Here is a 20,165-nt window from a genome sequence, read left to right as displayed (position 1 = left end):
AGTCTAAGTGCATGGTGGGTGTAGAATTATAAGTATACATCTCCCTTCCAATTAAAATATGTATTTGTGCAATATGAGGAGAGGAGATTAATATTATTGTGTGTGTGTGTGTGTGTGTGGGGAGGGGGAACTGTAACAACTGAGGAGGAGCACAATTACAGAGGCTGGTGGTACGCAATTAAAGCACACTATTCAGACAGTGCAACTTCTGCTAATAAATGCAGAACATAAAGCCGGGACAGAGAAAGCTTTGCTGTACCTCCTTTGCCTAATGGCCACAGATGACACTAAACATTTATGTGAACTTATTAAGTTTGCTTTCTCAGAGTGAGACTTTAGTTAAGCTGCCAAAAGGTACCCAAGTGTTGAAGGAAATTTGCTGTACAACTCTAAAATAAGATGTGTTTAGTTTCCATTTGGCTGTATCAAAACATGTTTGAGCTTTCAGTCCCTCATCTATGATGGAACTCACTAGTGTTATAAGAATATAAGAAAAAGTCAGTTTATGGTTTTAATATAAAACGAGAGCCAGCAGTGAGTGAGTGTTTTTATTTTTTCATTAATATCAACCCAACAGACATTTCAGAATTTAAATTTTGGATACAGAAAAAAAAAAAAGTGTTTTCCAACATCCCAGCCTTTAACTTTCAAAATTACGCCTGATCCTTGTATCTGTGGTGCAGCTCAAGCACATCATCCTGGGAGACCCTGGTCCAGCCTTCACTGTGGACATGGTACAGGTTGACCTGCCCTCCACTGTAGGCGTCACGGTATGTGGCCTGGTAGATAGCGCGGCGGCCTAAATCACAGGCTTCCTCCACGGTCAGATCCTGCCGAAGGCCGCTGTCCATCACGCCGTAGGCGTAGACGGAGCCGGAGCCCAGCGAAAACAGGTCGCCGCAAACTCTGCTCCCGTTCGAGTCAACGTAGTAGAGCCCTGAGAAGAAAGCAGGTTAATCAGAACGGTGCGATCTATAAAGCATCTACAGTTCTCGCTCAAGTGTTAAATTGTTGCGCTTTCACACGGAATCATAAGTGTAAGCACTGCATCCTCCACTGCTAATATGAGCAGCTGCAACCTTTCCAAAGTGAAGGCGAGCTGGCAGATAGAACAGCTGCATCCACTTGAAGTCAAATGAAGCAGACCACGGAACCTGCTGACAATGCGCGGGCCACATCGTTTTCCACCCTGGGGCCCTGCTCGGGGCTTTATTGATCCCCGCAAACCTGCCAAAAATTAACTATCGACCAGCAACCCCAGCTGCACAGTTAGATGCACCGTACACCTCTGGGGAGCACAAACACTGCCAGCAGATCCAGTGTACATGAGACTTGTGTAGCTTTTATATTTACTCCTATTCATTTAAGTACTGAAAGTGTAAAGACCGCCACATTTCCACTCAAGGAAGTGGCATACATACGGGGCATCACAATGTCAACAATCTTGTTTGCAATCAAAGGTTCTGCTTTCAACACTTTTGCTTCAATAAAATCCCATCCCATCCCACTTGCGCGTGAGGTTGCAATATGACAAAATGAGAAAAGTTCATGTTGTATAAATCAGGCCTGAACACGGGTCAGGAGTGAAAACGGTGAGGAGGACTAGGACCAAAATTTTGGCCGTTAATATTAAACCTTGGGGGGTTTGTAAGGGATGGTGAGTTTTAAAGTTCAAGATTTTAGGGCGTCAAGAAAAACGGTTTGCGAAAATGCGGATGTCTGCTACATTTATCGGACCGTGGATGGATGTTGAAAAAAACAGCATGTGCTGCATTCAAGTAGGGATGGCTACCTTTTGCATTTGAACCGGTTTGGTTCCAATTGCCAGTGCATCGATACCGGTACTGAACAATACCAATTTTCTGTACTTTTGTTCTGTTTGTGGTAATAAATAGGATTCTGAATTGATTTTAAATGTCCTAAAATCGATTTTATTTAAATTATTTCATACGGTCTTCCCTTTGTTTGTGTATGCCTTTATTGGGAGCGCTGTTCATGTTGTACCCGATTTGGCCACTTAGGGGTTGTGTGGTTCCACGCGGTCTGATACACTGTTAAGTTGTAGCCACATTAGAGAGTAGAAGGAAAAAGTCACGATCAAGTTATTCCAATAAAAGTTGGGTTTTTTTTGCAGTGTAGAGACATTCTTTTGTGTGATAAAAGTGCCGTGAGTAGCGCACTAGTTAGCATTAGCAAGTCAATCAAAGTCAGATTAATTATGTTTTATCACACTAGAATTAAACCAGCAGGAATGAAGGTCTGTCACAAAAAAAAAAAAGACGAGATTCCGGAATCCAAAAAGACTTGGTTGAGTAGTCCATCAGAGAGAGGCCACACTCAGTAGGAGACTATATGTCAGATTTCCTGACAAATGATAAAACATGGATGGAAGGAATACAAATAAAAAAAAATCAAGCTATAACATTAATTAAGTATAAATAATACTATAAATTAGTATTACAAATAAAGTGAGAAGCATGGTTATTTACAATGAACAACATAAAGAACAAAATTTAGCAGCAATACAAGAACAGACGATAAATAATTGTATTAGTGTTATTTTGGTTCCTTGTGCAGTTGTTTCTCCAGAACGCGGATGAATTCGATCCCAACTTGGAGTGAACTCTCGCAAAAGAATAACAGTTGGAAGAGGGCATGTGAACGACAATGAAGAGAATAATTGGGACTCGAAAGCAAATTCAATGTAGACTGCATCCAACGCGGTACGTAAAGTTTGCTAGTGCTACAGGTTGGCCACAAGATTTTGCAGTTTTATCGTTACCTATGAAATTATAAATATGGTATAAGTGATATATTGTAACGATGGTAAAGCCACACACCTTATATAACATGATTCAAATCGGTGGGTGAAGACGGACATCTGCTATGTGCGCGTTGCTGTCCGCGCCGAGGAGAGGCAGGCGGCGCGGCGGCGCTACCCGCATATGGCGAACACTGCTGCGTTCAAATGTGCCATGGAAAATTAACAAACACATCTACTCATGGACAGACGCGCTTCGGAACATGGCACCATTTGAATTAACGTGAATCGGTGCCGTCTTCGGTACCCATCCCACCCAGAGTTCACTGATGCACCGACTCTCTGGTTGTCCACAAAGCCCTTCCTTGTTCGTCGACCTGCTCACTCCACCATCGAAAGGCAATTTGCAATGGCGGAGTCCAACTCAAGGCCAGGACCGCCCCTTAATTTGAATAACATTTCATGATGCATTTCTTGCTGACAGCATGAAATAAATAAATAAAGAGCAGAGTCTTTTTATTTATTGATCGTATTTAAATCGATTTATATATTTATTGCACATTTATTTTTTGAGTCTCATTTTTTTTTTTTTTACTTCATATATATATATATATATATATATATATATATATATATATATATATATATATATATATATAGTTAGTTTTTTTATTTCCATTTATATTTATCTTCTTGTATTTAATTTCCTAATTAGATTTTTATATCAGTTTTTATTTATTTATTTGGGCATTATTTGGTCCCCCATACAATTCATGAATTATTGCGCTTATTTATATTTACTAAACTTAATCCCAAAATACTTACTCTCAGCAAATGCCAGCTCACTCACAAAACTGCAGATGGGAAAAATAGCTTATAAAAGAGGCATGTGTTTCATGACGCATTCCAAAGCAAAAACATGTGAAAGCCGTATTCTGCCAGATATTCACTCCTATGGCCTAAAAAAAATAACTTTCAACAAAACACCCCCAGATTGCACATTCACTGCTAAACTAGCGACAGACTATTAGCGCTATGGAGGGCCACTTACTTTTCTCGGGGGGAAAAGCTTACCATTCATTTCAGCTGACAAATTACAGCTTCCTTAGTCTGTCGTTCGCTTGCCTTTATAATCATTCACTGCCTATGCATGGGGTAAAATTGCCACTCTGACACCTGCCTGTTCCAATTGAAAACTGTTAAGGACTTACAAACAATGGTGCAGGCGGACAGTTAAAATGGCAGCCTTTTGTGTTGCGCACCACACATGACAGAGGATGAGGAGGCCCACAAATAGAATCAGCAGTGGGGGGGAAAAAATGCTTTTCCAACATTCGTTCCCTTCCAAACACTCCTGTGGTCTTCATGGTGGTAAATCAAACACCATGAACTGTATTAATAACCGAAATGCACATGGATACATTTATTATAATACATTTGTTTTGTATAGCGCTTTTCAAGGTGCTCAAAGACGCTTCACAGAAAGTCCAAAAAAGATCGAGGACAATAATAAAATCAGAACAAAAAGGACGCATTAATTTACATGCCATTTACTTGATTGACCCTTCAATCACTGACATTGAAAAGCACAATTGGACAGATCATTATTTTCTCATTTGAATGCATGAGAATTTAATGCACCTCAGATCGCAAGCGAGCAAACAGTAACTGTGCACACAAGACACCTCTGCTTTTCATAACAAAGCCCACATCACCTCACTCAAGCGGTATGTGCAACAGTTGTATAGGGCTGCGATTCAACTTCCATCCAGCCTCTCTCGCTGGCCAGCAGACCCGGCAGTATCGATTTGCCATCATTGTGTCACCAGAGCGGACTCTTTACGTACACCTTCGGTGATGTATAGCCTCACTCGGGTATCAAAAGTGGCAGCATTTACCACTTGGAAGTGACAAACATTCCAAAGGACAGAACAGAGGTTGCATTGCCATCTAGTGGGCATCTCTGGCAAACTGCATTTGCATTTGCATTTTCTACTTCAATCACCCTTTCTTCTTAGGGATGCGTGATTTAAAGTCCAATTAACACTGGTTTTATAGTTATAAAGCTCACTGTTGTGCTTATTTGCAGTACTTTTGAATCACAACATGTAAAATGTGTAAATTAGAAGCCAATATCTCATACACAACAACAAATAGCATTGTTATATTAATCCATTCCGTACAGAGAGTTATAAAAAGCTTCTATTATGAGAGAATAAGCAAAGTCAGTCAGTATCCACTTAGAGCGAAATGCTGATGTTACTGTAAAATGTGTTTACCTGGGCCTCTCTTGTCCCAGCCACAGACCATTGTTGCCATGCTGAGTCCCATGCCCTTGTACTGGTACACCATGTTGGCAAGTAACTTGGACGCTGCAGCCACCGAGATGCGCTCTTTGTTGCGTAGCTCGTAGACGCGGCACTGGCGGGCCAGCATGCGCTCCCAGAAGCTACAGTCTGCTGCTCCTCCAGCCATGGTGCCCAGCAGGTAGGGATTAATCTCAATCACCTTCTTGACCGTCTGCGAGGCGATGTAGGAGCCCGCTGTGGCCCGAGAGTCCACCGCAACAATGACACCATGCTGGAACTGCGGGGACAACGGGAAAGGAAGACTATTTTAGTGGGGAAGATTTGAGAAAGTTGTGTGAGCACCACCACTAACAAAAATAAATAAATCAACCTCAAAATGTCAAGTTTTTACAAACAAAACTATGCAAAATTTTGAAAATGTTCACATTAGGGCTGGGCAATGAATCAAAATAATTTGATACTTTGTCATTTTTTAAATCCAATCGTTGAAAATTTGCTAAATCGTGAAATCGAGTTTTGTCTTCCGGATTATTAAAAGCTGCTGTTCTTATGTTCTGTTACATCCAAATGTTTTTGTGAGCTGTGAGCATGCTGAACGGGTGGTTTACAAGACATGTTTACAGTAGCTACCAACTACTTAATTGTGGCATTTAAGTACAAACTGTGAAGGTTAAGTTTATGTTAAAACTCATTTAGAATCAGTATACATTATTGTTATCTAAACATTTTGCACATTAATTATTTTTGAATAAATGTTTCTTGAGTTTATTAGATTAAAATCGATTAAAATGGTAATCGTCCTGAATGACTGCAAAAATTGAGATTTTTTTTTGGGCCATATCGCCCAGCCCTATTTCGCATTATACTATAAAAGTATCAGCTAACATGGTATTATAATTGTTGTTTTGTGGATAAAATAGAGCCACTTTAATCTAACTATGTTAAATTCAACAAAATAAACAGGCTAATACATAAATTCAAAGTCTATATCTATTTAGCCCTGACCGGCAACTCGCCACGTTGTGCTATTTTACCGTGAATCAGGCGAGAACTATAAGTACAAATTTGGCGCCAGTTTAGGTGTACCAGCTCGTAGCATAGTGGTTAAAGCAATCACGGATAATTTCTTGACTATTCGGTGATTGACCAATCAGAGCCGTTCACGGCAAAAGAGCGTTAGTAAGAGATTTGCCGGTCACGGCAAAATATCTACTGCCTAATCAATTACTTTCACTTTTACAACAGTAAACGTTTATTTTCTATTACGGTCACCAAACATGTCGCATCGATTTCAATACGTATTATTCAAGTATGAGTTAATCTTCTGGGCAACATTCGTGGATATGAATGGGAACATAAGTAGAAATTGGGCACTTTGGGCAAGCATGCTAACATGCTAATTGAGACGTAGCGCGACTGTTCTACAATGATCAGTCGAATTTATCAAACATCAACAGCGTGCTGCCAAACTAGACAAATATTGTTGTAGACGTTGTTGTCCCTCGTATGTTTTGATAATTCCGAACCTACTGCTGGTGTTGACTACTTACTTTGAACGCTAAGGTAGTGGTACCATGCAGAAACTCTATTTTCCTCTCGACGTCATCCGCGTCCACAGCACACAATGGATTTTTAATGGCAAACCGAATGTTGTCTCCCGATATAGCTTCGAGCCCCAGACCACTCGGTCCGGGTCCAAAATCAAAAGCAGACGTTTGACGACTGCCAAAAGAAAAATCAGCACAATCACTGTTCAACAGACTAGCGAGAGCCATCTTTGAAACTGTTCGATGAGCAAGCAACTTCCGTGGTTCCTAATTTGCACATTTTGTGATAGAATGAATTTACACAGCGCCCCCTATAGTTGCGGATGTCCCTCGCAAAAATCAACAAACTACTTGTGTTGGCAAACTTTCCTGGAATTTTGAAACGGACAGATGGGCTGGGACATTTGAAGAAGCGATATTTTTTCCCCCAAAACAAAGTTAAAATATATGTGAAAATTATTAGCAGTAGCAACAAATAAAAAATATTTATACTTAAAATTAATTTAATTTTAATTGGTTAAATAGTATACCTGAACCATTGAGTGTACAGTATATGTAAATGTATTTCTTTTTATCATTATTTGTAATAGAAAAATTACAATAAACAATTATGCAATTAGGTAAATAAATTACAAAACATTCTAATTAACCAATAGGGAGACGATTAAATGAATGCCAAAAATTGTAAAGAACTCCTGATCATGTAAATGTTCTTTGGGAAATAATAACGAATAGGGTGGCCTACCCCTGAGCTAAACAGATCAGGTTGCATTATTCAAATATTTTAAAAAATAAATAAACAGTAGATAATAAAGTACACTAAAAATAACAAATAGCATGTAACTTTATATGTAACAAGAAGACCCAACCTTTGTCGAATTGTTGCTTCATCTTTGTGCTTCATCTTTGTGCATCACTTTTGACCTCGTTCCATCTTGCCTATAATATTTCTCATAGGTCCTTCCACTCCTCTTTCATGATGTGGGAGAGGTTTATATTGTATTTCTCTATAGGACTGGTGGACTTTACACACAACTTCTAGTATTGACAATTCCAAACATCCCAGCATTTCTGATATTTCCCCAATGCAACGTAATGCAAATTGTTCCTTTATACAGTAAAAACAATCGGTGAATTGAATTGCTTTTGCCTGTGACTACAAACCAGGCAGATTGTTAGTCAAATAACATTTCAACATATTTTGAATACAAAATAATCCTTAAAATTACAAGGATCTAAAGTCCAATACTTTTCAATGAGCAGAGAGCGTCATTTCACCGAGTAAAACGCCGCCATTTTGACTTGCGATGTAAGCTCGGAATTGTTGATGTTGCCCGTGCCTTTTTCTTTTCCTGCTCGCAATGCATTGTGGTCTATTAATCTGTTGAGTGCACATCGATGTTTACGACTTTTCTAAGTGGATTGTGGGTAACTGAGTGCAGTCTTTTTGTTTTATTTTGGACACCCCTTGACAACTCTTACAAAATGGTGTGACCCCTTACAGGAGTAGTGTGCACATCTTTTTCTTCTTCGACACCCAATCAGATGTCTGTCAAGAACACCATAAGCATATTGAGATCCAACAGGAAAAAAAACAGACAGGAGTCAGCGCTAGAAAGAAAGAAAAATCAACTTTGGATCGATGCCTGGGGGATGCATTCATCACATAGCTATCATGTATGTATCATGAATAGCTCATTTGCACAGTAATTGTTTCCTTTTCCCCCCGAGGTCTCGCACACACCAAGTAAGGGCCACACCTTTGCCAATACCACAGCCAAGAGTATGTGTCCACCATATCAGAGTGAATTTGAGATGCTTTATGAGCAAAATAACATTCAACATTTCCTACCTTGATAGATAAATCCCAAGGTTGTTGTTCGATGAGTTAGTGAAAAGAGTCCGTGGACTGCAGAGAATGGACAGATGTGTAGACTGTTAATGAAGATAATTTGAGGTCAAAGCTGATGAAAAAAAATCAATAATTTACATTTTTCTTTCTAGTTGATTTAGTCTCCATTCAAGGTCGTTACAGTTGATCAATTCAAAGGATCTGGTTTTATCCTTCAAAGTTACAGTGAACCACTTGTAATGCACAGTGGTGTCCTTGAAGCTACAAATGTATCTTCCAAAGCCAAAAGCAAAGTAGAAATAGATGTATCCTTGTTCAAAAAAATGTCTTTCTAGACAGGCAGAAGAAAGACTCCTCAAACTAATATTTAATTGAATCCATAAAAATTGGAAATGTTCATAAACTTGCAAATCCCATACTGCTTTGTCCGGGGAAATCCTGTCATCTCTTATCTAGGTCAACTAATCTCTATCTCTTTTTGCAACTCAACTAACAAACTCATTCTGAACTCTTTTATAGCTCTTCCAAATATGACAGCTTGCAGAAAACATTCATCCAATACGACCATTTCTTAGTTGACAGGAGTAATTTGATCTTGTTCGAAATGAAAATGATATGGAGCGAAGCCTGTTTCTGCAAACCTTTTCACATTTATTTTCATCACTTTCTCTTTGCTAATGAGAGAGTATAAACCAAGCTGGCTGCTTGTAAAACATGATCTGGCCCTTAGGCAAATGATGATGATAAAACTCGGTTGGTACAAAATGAATTTATGTTTTGTTTGCATCATTCATTATGATTAATCATTATAAGGCAATTAAGTGTTACTATACTTTATTTACAGCATGTTTGTGGGCTGCAATCACTATAAAAATGACACTGTAAAAATATTTTTTATTGTAGACTTTTCATGAATCTGTACTTTTCTTGATATTTATTTTTCGTAAGTGGACTTTTCATGTATCTGTACTTTTCTTGATATTTATTTCATGACGACTTTTTAATTTAACTCACGCATTGCACAGATACCTGTACTTTTTCAACCGCCGTGGATGACGACAAGGCGTTTAAAAAAGAAGAAGCGCAAATAGAGAGCGGTAAAGTCAGCAAAGGTTTGAATCTTTATTAAACAACGTATTTATTTTTTTGTTATATAGACATAATAGAAAAAGCAGAGACAGTGATATGGAGTCAGGGAAGCCAGATATCCTCCATCTGCTTTATTTAAGATAAATGTTTGGTGTTGTCGGCTCTTGGAGTGATTTGTGGCGAGCACATTGTCTAATAACAGCCAACAAACAGCCACTTTATGGATTAAAAAAAATCATTCTACTCTGCAAATTAAACAGGTATGTATACAATATATGTAACGTATACTGTATATATTTTTAATATCTGTTGTTATAATTATCTAATTTTGCTTCTCTTTTTTTGCTTGCATTAAGTTAGCAAAGCTGGGGGGGCTTCATATCCAGTGGACCTTCCCTACCCCTACCCCAGACTGGGGACTTTATGTATTAAATATTTCGTGTGCAGAGAGGGCATTTTTATTGGAATTTAAACAGTAGGCCTACTGTACAATTAACTCATTCACTGCCATTGACGGCTATAGACGTCAAAAATTCATTTGAACTATTTCTATTAGTTTAACATTTTTTCCCCACTTTTGTTAACAAGAGTATGAAAACCTGGATTTTTTTTAATGTGTGATTAATTAAACATTTTAAGCCTGACCCGACTTAAAGATTATGAAAAATTCGGAGCCTCAGGCGATTAAAATTTTTAATCGTAATTAATTGCATGACTTTACTAGTTAACTCACAATTAATCACAGATTTTATATCTGTTCTAAATGTACAAAAAAAAATTCTAGGTTTTCGTACTCTTGTTAACAAAATGTTCAACTAATAGAAATAGTTCAAATTAATTTATGACGTCTATAGTCGTCAATGGCAGTGAATGAGTTAATAGCAGCAACAAAAAAAAACTTTTGTTTTGGAATGCATTTATTTATTTATTTAAACAAAAGTAAGTATACACAGTATAGCAGCACAGAGTGTGAGTCCTAAAAGCTTTTGCCTGCTTCGTGTATTTATGAAGAAACCCAATATTTGATGCCGCGATATAGCACGAGATGTGAAACTGGCATACCTTAGACGCCATTTTGACTCCTCCTTGCCACGGCTCACTGTGGCGATCACGTCACGTGTAGATCCAAAATGGCGTCGAAATTCTCCATACTGGAACCAACGAGGTGGTCCTAGTTCGTACCCTGCATGCCAAGTCATGGCGTCCGTCAATACGGGGAGCAGGGTGTCCTGCGGGAGAGATTTGAATTGCGTGCCAGAAGTAGCCGAGACATTAACAGCGGTTGCCAAACTCGGGTAAGAAGAGTGCTGCTTTGTTCAACCTGGAGGGGGTCGTGGAAGTTAGTGAGTAAATATCAGCGATGGATGCTAAGCTAGCCGGCGAATTACCAGCACGTGCCCCATCCCAGTGTTACGTACAGTTTGGAGCCAAAACTACTTGTATTTGTTAAATATTTTGTCTTTGTCCCTGCTGCTCAGGTTTGACTTCGTATGCATGCCCCTCTTCCACCCGAGGTTCAGGAGGGAATTTGAGTTGGAACCCGCCAAATCTCGACCCGGTGCCCAGACGCGGTCTGACCTGCTGCTGAGTGGAAGAGGTTAGAACGCATTCTCGTGAAAGTTAGCCACAGATTAGTCCGAAAATGTGCATTTCTGTAGAAAAGAATAAGACGTAGATGCTGGCCATTTGTTACAATTACTTTGAAAACTACAATCAATACTTTTTACTGTGCTTGCAATTTACAGGTGTGAAATTAAGGGCTGTGGTCCAGATCAGGCTCTTCAATGCCTCCATGTCATTTTATAGATTGTAGGACAAATGGTCATCATCAGGCATGATTCTAAGAAACTTTGTAAAATTTCTAAATAAATAAAACATTTTTTTATATATATATGCCGTATTTTAAACTGAAATTTAGCATTTTAAGTTAACTTATTCTCAAGTTTTTAGTTGTCAATGTATAACAGGGATGGGCAAACTCGGTCCTCGAGGGCCAAAGTCTTCAGGTTTCCTTTCTCCAACACAGCTGATATATGATCAGTTCATTAGCACGCTCTGCAACAATCCTGTTGATTGGAATCAGCTTGTGTTGGAAGAGGTAAACCTCCAAAACCTGCAGGACTCAGGCCCCGTCCACACGAAAGCCAGTTTCAATGTATCCTCACAAGTTTCTCACCATTTAAGCCGTTCGTCCACATCACGGCGCGGTTTCGGAGCTTGAAACCGATCACTTTTGAAACCGGGGCTCCAGAGTGGAAAGATTTCAAAACGTGCCCCGTACGCGTCCGTCTGGACAACAAATGCAGGATCGATGGCGACGCATTGTCGCAGATTGATGATGTATGCGCCAATTCTCGCGTGACTGCGCGCGAACACTAGGTCTGTCAACAACAATGGCGGATAGCCGTATCATAGTCGTTTTAGCGCAGCCTCCTTAGCTTGCTTATGCTTTTGCAGCAAAGTATTTTGCTTCTTTATTCCCACGTTCAACAAGCAGTGTTGTACTTTAATCACCCCCCATTGTCACTTCTCCTGTGTTCGTCTTCTTCATGTTGTTTCGATACATGCAAAGCAATTTTTGTTCTGTAGATTGCAATAAAGTTGGGGGGGAAAGTGTTCGTTTTCTTCGCTGATTCTTCTTCTACGCTTTCTGTTAACTTGCTACAGCGCCACTCCAGACTTGGCATATACAGTACATTACAGCCGTTAAACGTCCTCAGCGTTTTCTTTTGGACACACGCAAGTCTTGAAATGCTTCTGTGTGTGCGAGATTTGTTTGAGGAATGAAGCCGGCTTTGCTTCCACCTGGACGGGGCCTCAGGCCCTCAAGGACAGAGTTTTCCCACTCCTGGTATATAATAAGATGATGTAAAGTAATTTGGTTGAATGTGCACTGTTGTTCCTCTAAAACTACTTTTCACGCATACAAGTTTGGTAGACTTACTTTAAATATTTATTCCAATGTGGTTACTATAAACGGTTAAAAATATAGTTGGTAACCTACTAACCAAGTACCATAATATTAAAGTAATGTAACTTGAATACTTTCAATAATTTTTGGATTATTTCAATACTAAATATGGCGAAAATATTCAAAGGGAAAAAAATTGATTTTTCTCTATTTGTTGGGTGTTTCTATCTTGTGGCTGTTTAATATGCATGGGTTTGGAATGCTGAAGAGAGCCTTAGGACCTGCAATTCAGCTCGTATAGATTTAAGTTCATGGAGAAGGCAAGATATTCAAACCACAAGCCGCTTGTTGATGTTTGATTATTGTGTGTATGTGTTTTTTTTATTAGATTGGAACACTCTGATTGTTGGGAAGCAGTCTCCATGGATTGACACAGATTCAGAAATAGAGACAGTACGCAGAAGCTCAGAAGCTGTAAGTTGGAATGAACAGTCACAGATCCAACTGGAAACCGTCCTTTCATTCATTTCTTCCCATCGCTCCCATTGTGGTTGTTCTTTGCCTCTTCCTTCTCATGCCTTCCATCAATATTTTGTCATTCTCTCCAGGCTTTGGCACAGGAGTTGCATTTTTCAGCTTACTTGGGTCTGCCGGTTTTCATGATCCCTTTGAATGGACCTCAAAAAGCAAATCTTGCACGTGTGCTGCTCAACCATCTCCTGTCTGGACACCACACCACAAATGTAAGACATAAGACCGCTCGTAGAATAAGCGAGAGAGAGAGAGAGAGCAAGGCAGAAATATTAATTAGAGGGTTGTCTACTTTCTGCGATTTAGTTCTGGATTCGAGTCCCACTGATGGCTCCCGAAGATATGCGGGAAGACTTGATTGAGAATGAGCCAGTCACGTGTATTGATGAGACAACTATTGATGAGAAGACCTGGAACTGGTTGGTTTAAAGCGACTACATGACATTAACCTGCTGTTTTTATATTTTATTACCTATATTATTAGTTACTTGAAAAGTCTTTTATTGCCTCTACATTTAGGTGGCACTCGTTCAGGACCCTTTGTGATTACAACAAGAGGGTCTGTCTTGGTAAGAACATCATCTTATAAGGACATTTCAGTTTTGTCAGGCAGAAAATTTAACTTTTAAATAATTAACATTTCCTGTTTTGTACTCATGAAGCCATTGAAGTTGGAGCAGACATTCCTTCAGAAACTGTGATTGATAAGTGGTTTGGGGAACCAATCAAAGCAGCCATACTTCCCACCAGTATCTTCCTAACCAATAAGACGGGGTTTCCCGTTTTGTCTAAAGCGCACCAGCGAATAATTGTCCGACTTTTCAAGGTAGGGAAAAGTTATTAAATATATGAATTGTAATTTTTGAACACCGTGGCTGTATAAAGACCAGATTATGATTTAATTTTGACCTCTAGCATCGCAGAGCAAAATAAAAGTTATCTTACCATATTTAAAGACGTTTCAAGTGTAGTGTTAATAAAATATATGGGTTTTTTTTACAGTTGGAGGCACAATTCATCTTTACAGGTGCAAGTCGCCACACTGAGAAGGACTTTCGTTCATACCTGCAGTACTTGGAATACCTCAGTAAGAACCGGCCAGCACCCAACTCCTATGAGCTCTTTGCTAAGGGTTATGAAGACTACCTCCAGTCTCCCCTACAGGTAAAGAAATATTTCTTTCAGATTGTAAAATACTTTTGTGTGTGTGTGTGTCTTTTAGGTGGTAGTTTTAGTAGTTGAATAAATATTAACAGGGATGTGATTTTTCCGCTAATTCGCGGAATTCCGCGGTTTTTTTTTATCCCCCCCCCCCAAAAAAAAAATTCGATTTTTTTTTTATTATTATTTATTTATTTTTTTAGTAGTAGTAGTTCATTGTGTATGCACATGACTCCGACAGATAACATCTTCTGCTATAACAAAGACATTTGTGGTATGCTCTAATATGAGTTACTTTTCATTTGGTCATGATACAATTATTTGTTCATGAAATTTGAACTCTTCAACATTATTAATGTGTTAACTTAGTAATCACATTAGTTAGATATGATGATATTCTCAGTGATAGTTTTTAAAAGCAAAGGCAGTCCAATGTTTTTGAAACTGATTTTGAGTTGACTAAAACTGCCATTTTATATGGGATAGTTCAATATACATTGAAAATTTATGCTGTTGTTTTGTCTATTTCTTTGTCATGTGAGTGCATTGAAAGTACTTAAAAACACGGCCCCCTTGTCCCCCCACCAGGGCACTGCCCTGGACCTAGCTGGGTGCCAGCGGCCCCCAGACCCCCGGCTAAATTTTCAGATAATTTCACTTTGGTCAAATCACATCCCTGTATTAAGTTTGGACACTATTTTGTGGAAAAATAGGCCACAAAGTGTGCGTTCTGTTTATCGTTGCTGACTCAAAAGAGAAAGAGTTCTCTTTTCTAAAATGGAGAAATGTGTGCATGTCTGAGTGAGTTACATTCGTTCAGGTCTGTGGCAAAGTGTGCAGCTCAAGATCACTATCTAAATAACGCCTCCATTGAAGTGTTTGTTTAAGGTGGGGTTAGCTATTATAAGGAAAATAAATAAAATTTGATTGATGATGAAACCGGGTGACCAAAAACGACATTTAAAAAATGGTCTTGTGTAAACGTTTAGTTTATTTACATATTTTTCCTTTCATTTAGCCTCTCATGGATAACCTGGAGTCACAAACATATGAAGTCTTTGAAAAGGATCCTATTAAATATTCACAGTACCAACAGGTAAGACCCAGAGTGCTACATGACTTTTTGTTTTGTTTTTTGTAGTAAGTAGTATAACCTCAAAGCTAAAGTTTGTCTATTGCCTTGTGTCTACAGGCTGTGTATAAATGCCTTCTTGATCGAGTCCCAGAGGAACAGAAAGACACCAATGTTCAGTGAGTAGCATCACTAAAGCAAATGCTTTATTCAAGTCAAGTGCTTTATTCAGATATGATAAACAAAACGGAGACAAGTTCCGATGTCAGTAGACCCCCACCGGCCCCACGTATTTGCATTTCAGCTTTCGGCAATTCACCCACAGTATTGGCAGGTTTTTGGGGGAGAATCGTATTTGAAATTTTCTTTAAGGTGGCGATGAAAATAATTTTAATTATTTTGACTTGGATTTACTTAAATTGGTTTTAACTATTAATATAAGCAATTAGAATTACTTTTAGGAGCCTGTCAATCATTTGTGAAAAATTGTTATACGCTCAGGCTCTGTACCTTGAGATATCTGTCAAAAAATGTTTTTTTGGGTGGGGGGGTAATTTTTACTTCACCTGTCCCACAAATGTAAAAAGAAGTTGGGGCAATATAAAACGTAAAAATCAATGCAATGCCTGAACTTGATGTCATCCAGTAACTTCCCTTGCTACTTCCAGTCACTATGTGGGGCAAATGACTGTATTCACTGCGAGTGTACAGTTTAGCATTCCTGTATAAATTCTCATCTTGTTGTCCTTTTCTTGACACGCTTTTTTCATTTGGTAAACAAAACATGCAGTTAACGCTTCAATGCTGTCTAAATTGGCACAGTGAGGTATCGAATTGTTGTCTTAGGTGACGTCATGTATCAACCTCCAAGGCTTGTGTGAGATCCAAAAGCATTTTCCCCTAATTTTTTTCCTACTTTTGAACAGTTTACAAGTTATAAACAAGTTAGAGAATTGGATTAACTGGATGTAACTCCTTCCCACAGAGTGTTGATGGTGTTGGGGGCAGGCAGGGGTCCCCTGGTCAATGCGTCTCTGCGTGCTGCCAAACAAGCAGACCGGAAGCTGAAGGTGTACGCTGTTGAAAAAAATCCCAACGCTGTCATCACGTGAGTGGCCCCCTACAAAGGCATGCTCATGCCCGATTTTGTGTTGAAAAATGTTGAATAAATATATTTGTTATCCCGACTCGTAAACATGTTTGTATGAATTGCTTCTTACTTGCATTTTGCGCAGGCTGGAAAACTGGCGTTTTGAGGAGTGGGGGGATCAGGTGACAGTGGTGTCATCTGATATGCGGGACTGGACCTCGCCTGAGAAGGCCGACATCATTGTCAGCGAACTGCTTGGATCATTTGGCGATAATGAACTTTCCCCGGAGTGTTTAGATGGAGCGCAGCACTTTCTCAAAGGTACTTCCTTGCAGTCATCTGTTCTGCCTTGACATGCCCAGTTTAATGCAGTATATACTTGGCAGAATCTGCCTTCATAAGATATCTGTATTCAGCTTTGAGTGAATCTGCCATTAATTTATTGGCAGGAAATTGTGTGGGTTTTTTTATGTTTGTATTTTTGATGAGACCGTTTGCACTGAATATTATTTGTTTAGGTCCGGGGTCTGCAACCTGCAGCTATGGAGCCACATGCTCCCAGTTGATCTCTTAAAAAAAAAAAAAAACTTTTTTTTCCATTTTTTTTAAAAGGGGGTAGAAAATAGTAAAAAAAAAAAAAATTGTATTTTAGATAAAATATTCTTTAAATGAATTGATGACTTAGATTATAAAAATGAATAATAAAAAATTCAAAGTGGTCAGAAAAAGAGATAAGAGAAAAGAAAACATTCAAAAAGCAACCATAATGTCCTAAAAGAATGACAGAAAATTACCATAAAATGTACACAAAATTGCCAACAAAGCTATATATTTTTTTTTTTAATGCAGGAAAGAAAATGTTCAAAAATGTCAGAAGATTTATAGCAAAAAAAGGTAGAAAAATAGAAAATGTAAATAAAAAAAAATGCCATAAAGCCTCCACAAAAAAAGGAAGGAAGGAGGGAGAAAATTACCATACATTGTCTATAAAATTGCCCCAAAAAATGGCAGAAAAGTCTAAAAATGTATTAAAAACAAAGTTAGAAAAATTACCCACACACAAAAATCCAAAAATGGAAGACCAAAGGTAGAAGAAAATGAATCTCTACTTATTGGATGCTGCATATTTTCATATTTTTGGACCCTCGGCACATGGGACTACGAACACTAGCACACCGTTTCCTTCATCACAATGTTCAAATGTTTTGCGGTTCCAGACAGTTTTTGTTGTTGTTTATTTGGCCTAAAATGGCTCTTTTGACAGGAAAGGTTGCTCACCCCTGGTGTATAAGGGGGGGGAATCACTGTTACTCTGTTTTCTTCCTTGTCATTGCGTCTGAGATCATCTTCTCTGTCCTCTTCTCCTGCCTCATTATGCCAGATGACGGCGTGAGCATTCCCTGCTCCTACACCTCCTTCTTGGCACCGCTGTCCTCCTCCAAGCTCTATAACGAAGTCCGAGGCTGCAGGGAACGCGACAAGGATCCCGAGTGCCATTTTGAAATGCCATATGTAGTCCGCCTCCACAACTTCCACCAGCTGGCTGACCCCAAACCATGCTTCACCTTCATACACCCTACAAAAGGTAAACAAAGCACTAACACCAAATTTGCACAAATTCATGTTACGCGATTTATTTTAAGGCACTGAACGTGACTTTGCCCCCTCTCCCAGATATGAACAATAATCGCTACCAGTGCCTCAAATTCTCAGTGGGTTGTAACTCTGTACTGCATGGCTTTGCTGGCTACTTTGAGACCACACTCTACAAAGATGTTACACTCAGTAAGTATGCTTAAAAAAAATTAGCATCACTGTGTTAATCATAAAGTCATAATACAAACCTTTGTCTCTGTGCTGAATAGGTATCAAACCCGATACACATTCACCTGGAATGTTTTCTTGGTTCCCCATTCTCTTCCCCCTCAAAGTAAGTATTTTTAAGTTGGAGTATTTAACACACAAAGTAGACATTATCAACAAAAATAAATCCTATGCGCTTCCTCAAACAGCAACCCATCTCCATATCACGCGATGATGAAATCACGGTGCGATTCTGGCGCTGCAACAATGGGAAGAAGGTGTGGTACGAATGGGCTGTGACTGAGCCAGCTTGCTCTGCAATTCACAACCCCTCTGGACGCTCCTATACAATCGGGCTGTAAAGCGGACGCATAATGTTGTCCACACGTCGCTATACTTGTTTTTTTTTTAGCAACAGTTGTGGCATTGGTGTGTGCGTCTTTGTCTATTCAGTTATATTCAAAGTCAGATTATCCTAACAAAATGTGTAGTAAAAAAATGTTCAGTTGTCTTTGTTTTGTCGTTCATTTTTTGTACAGCTAGCAAGCACCACGCACAAACATTAAATCCAGCACAAAATATGCCTTGTTGAAGATATTCCATAAAAAATATGGATGAAACACCTGTCCACTCAACTGAAGAATATACATAGGACACCTATGGCACTGATATTACATCTATGTCCCACCATTGTTTTGTATGTTTAAACATTGTCAATAAAGACACTGTAATGTCTATTTTTTAACTTGTTTTTAAAGTTTTCACTCATTCCGTTGACTAAAAGTTCCCTGAACGTGTGCACCCTAGTGTTAATTTTGTCAACGAAAACTAAACGAAAATAATTTCATCAACACATTTTTCACCGGACCAAAACCCTCATTAATAAACAATAACTAAACTAAATCAGTATGCATTTTCGTCGATTAATGAAGATGAGATGAAAATGTGCTTAATAAAAACTGGACTAACATGGACGTTTTAGTTCATGAACAAAACAAACTAGATGAAAATGATTTGATTTTGTAAAATCTTGTCTGCTAGTCTGCTAATCTGCTAATCTGTCAATGTGCCCCTTTTCAAATCTGCAGCTAAAGCAGTGCAACGTGCACAAACACATGGGACAGACTGAAGGTGGATTCACGGTGAAAGGTTAAAAAAATAAATAAAAGTAAATTATAGTTATAACGTAACATTAATCCAACGGCTATAACATTCCAACAATAATGTTAATCCAACGGCTATAACATTCCAACAATAATGTTAATCCAACCGCTAATTAATGTTGGCTAATTTACTAGTTTACAGCACGGAACCATGGCCACTTGTTGATATACTGTAATTGTGTATCAAGATGTTTCAAAAAGATGAGAGAAAATTTAATGTGAAATAGTTTTAGATCCCAAATGTTCAACATAATCTTCTGACAAAAAAATTACAGGGATAAAATAAGTTTTTGAATAAAACTAGACTCTTTTTTTTTTTTTTTTTTTGGGCCTAAAATGCTTTATAGTTGACTAAAAATTGACTTAATAAAACCGGTATGGGGTTGACAAAATATGATTAAAAAAACAACTAACAAGCAGGATTGAAACTGGACTAAAACACAGACTAAATTTTAAAATGGTGGATAAAATGACCACTACTGCAACACTCCTATAACTGCTCGACCAACCTGTTTAATTGTGTATGTGAGGCGCTTGTGGCTTTACAGGCACTCCCAGATTGAATAACGTTTTCCGTCACTGTGTTTTGGTTGGGTCAGCACTTGTTTCGAATGATACTACACAAGTAGCCTGTTAACTCATTCACCGCCATTGATGGCTATAGACGTCAAAAATTCATGTGAACTATTTCTATTAGTTTAACTTTTTTTCCATTTCATTTCATTTTTTTTTAACATTTATAACAGATATACAATTTGTGATTGAGTCAACTATTGAAGTCATGCGATTAATTACGATTTATTTTATTTTTAATTAGGAGCGTCAGGCGATAATTTTTTTTAAATTGTAATTAATCCCATGAATTCACTAGTTAAC

General features: G+C 38.5%; 2 protein-coding genes across 2 annotated transcripts; one reads left to right on the top strand and one right to left on the bottom strand.

Annotated features, from left to right (window-relative positions):
* Window positions 1-532: 532 nt before the first annotated feature.
* psmb5 (proteasome 20S subunit beta 5) lies at window positions 533-6,876 on the bottom strand. The gene is made up of 3 exons (XM_077558347.1): window positions 6,621-6,876; window positions 5,041-5,347; window positions 533-937 (listed from the first exon to the last, which is right to left on the bottom strand). Exons 1-3 carry the CDS (start codon window positions 6,843-6,845, stop codon window positions 654-656), a joined length of 816 nt encoding a protein of 271 aa, XP_077414473.1. The 5' UTR covers window positions 6,846-6,876; the 3' UTR covers window positions 533-653.
* Window positions 6,877-10,640: 3,764 nt separating this feature from the next.
* Window positions 10,641-18,871, top strand: prmt5 (protein arginine methyltransferase 5). The gene is made up of 16 exons (XM_077558345.1): window positions 10,641-10,853; window positions 11,037-11,155; window positions 12,858-12,943; window positions 13,078-13,212; window positions 13,307-13,419; window positions 13,520-13,569; window positions 13,663-13,826; window positions 14,003-14,164; window positions 15,180-15,257; window positions 15,354-15,412; window positions 16,219-16,341; window positions 16,469-16,644; window positions 17,705-17,908; window positions 17,998-18,108; window positions 18,189-18,253; window positions 18,336-18,871. The coding sequence occupies exons 1-16, from the start codon at window positions 10,756-10,758 to the stop codon at window positions 18,486-18,488; spliced, it is 1,896 nt and encodes a 631-aa protein (XP_077414471.1). The 5' UTR covers window positions 10,641-10,755; the 3' UTR covers window positions 18,489-18,871.
* The last annotated feature ends 1,294 nt before the right edge of the window (window positions 18,872-20,165 follow it).

Source organism: Vanacampus margaritifer, chromosome 2, assembly GCF_051991255.1.
Source record: "Vanacampus margaritifer isolate UIUO_Vmar chromosome 2, RoL_Vmar_1.0, whole genome shotgun sequence".
Classification (NCBI taxonomy): domain Eukaryota; kingdom Metazoa; phylum Chordata; class Actinopteri; order Syngnathiformes; family Syngnathidae; genus Vanacampus; species Vanacampus margaritifer.
Note: the sequence above shows the minus strand (reverse complement) of the source record. Positions and strands in the feature narration are given on the sequence as shown.

Coding starts and splice junctions, on each gene's coding strand:
- psmb5 (XM_077558347.1), bottom strand. CDS start 6,845: ATGGCTCTCGCTAGTCTGTTGAACAGTGATTGTGCTGATTTTTCTTTT. Junction 5,348..6,620: donor CCACTACCTTAGCGTTCAAA/GTAAGTAGTCAA, acceptor TTGTCCCCGCAG/TTCCAGCATGGTGTCATTGT. Junction 938..5,040: donor CTGGGACAAGAGAGGCCCAG/GTAAACACATTT, acceptor CTTTCTTCTCAG/GGCTCTACTACGTTGACTCG.
- prmt5 (XM_077558345.1), top strand. CDS start 10,756: ATGGCGTCCGTCAATACGGGGAGCAGGGTGTCCTGCGGGAGAGATTTG. Junction 15,413..16,218: donor CAGAAAGACACCAATGTTCA/GTGAGTAGCATC, acceptor TCCTTCCCACAG/AGTGTTGATGGTGTTGGGGG. Junction 17,909..17,997: donor CTTCATACACCCTACAAAAG/GTAAACAAAGCA, acceptor CCCCTCTCCCAG/ATATGAACAATAATCGCTAC.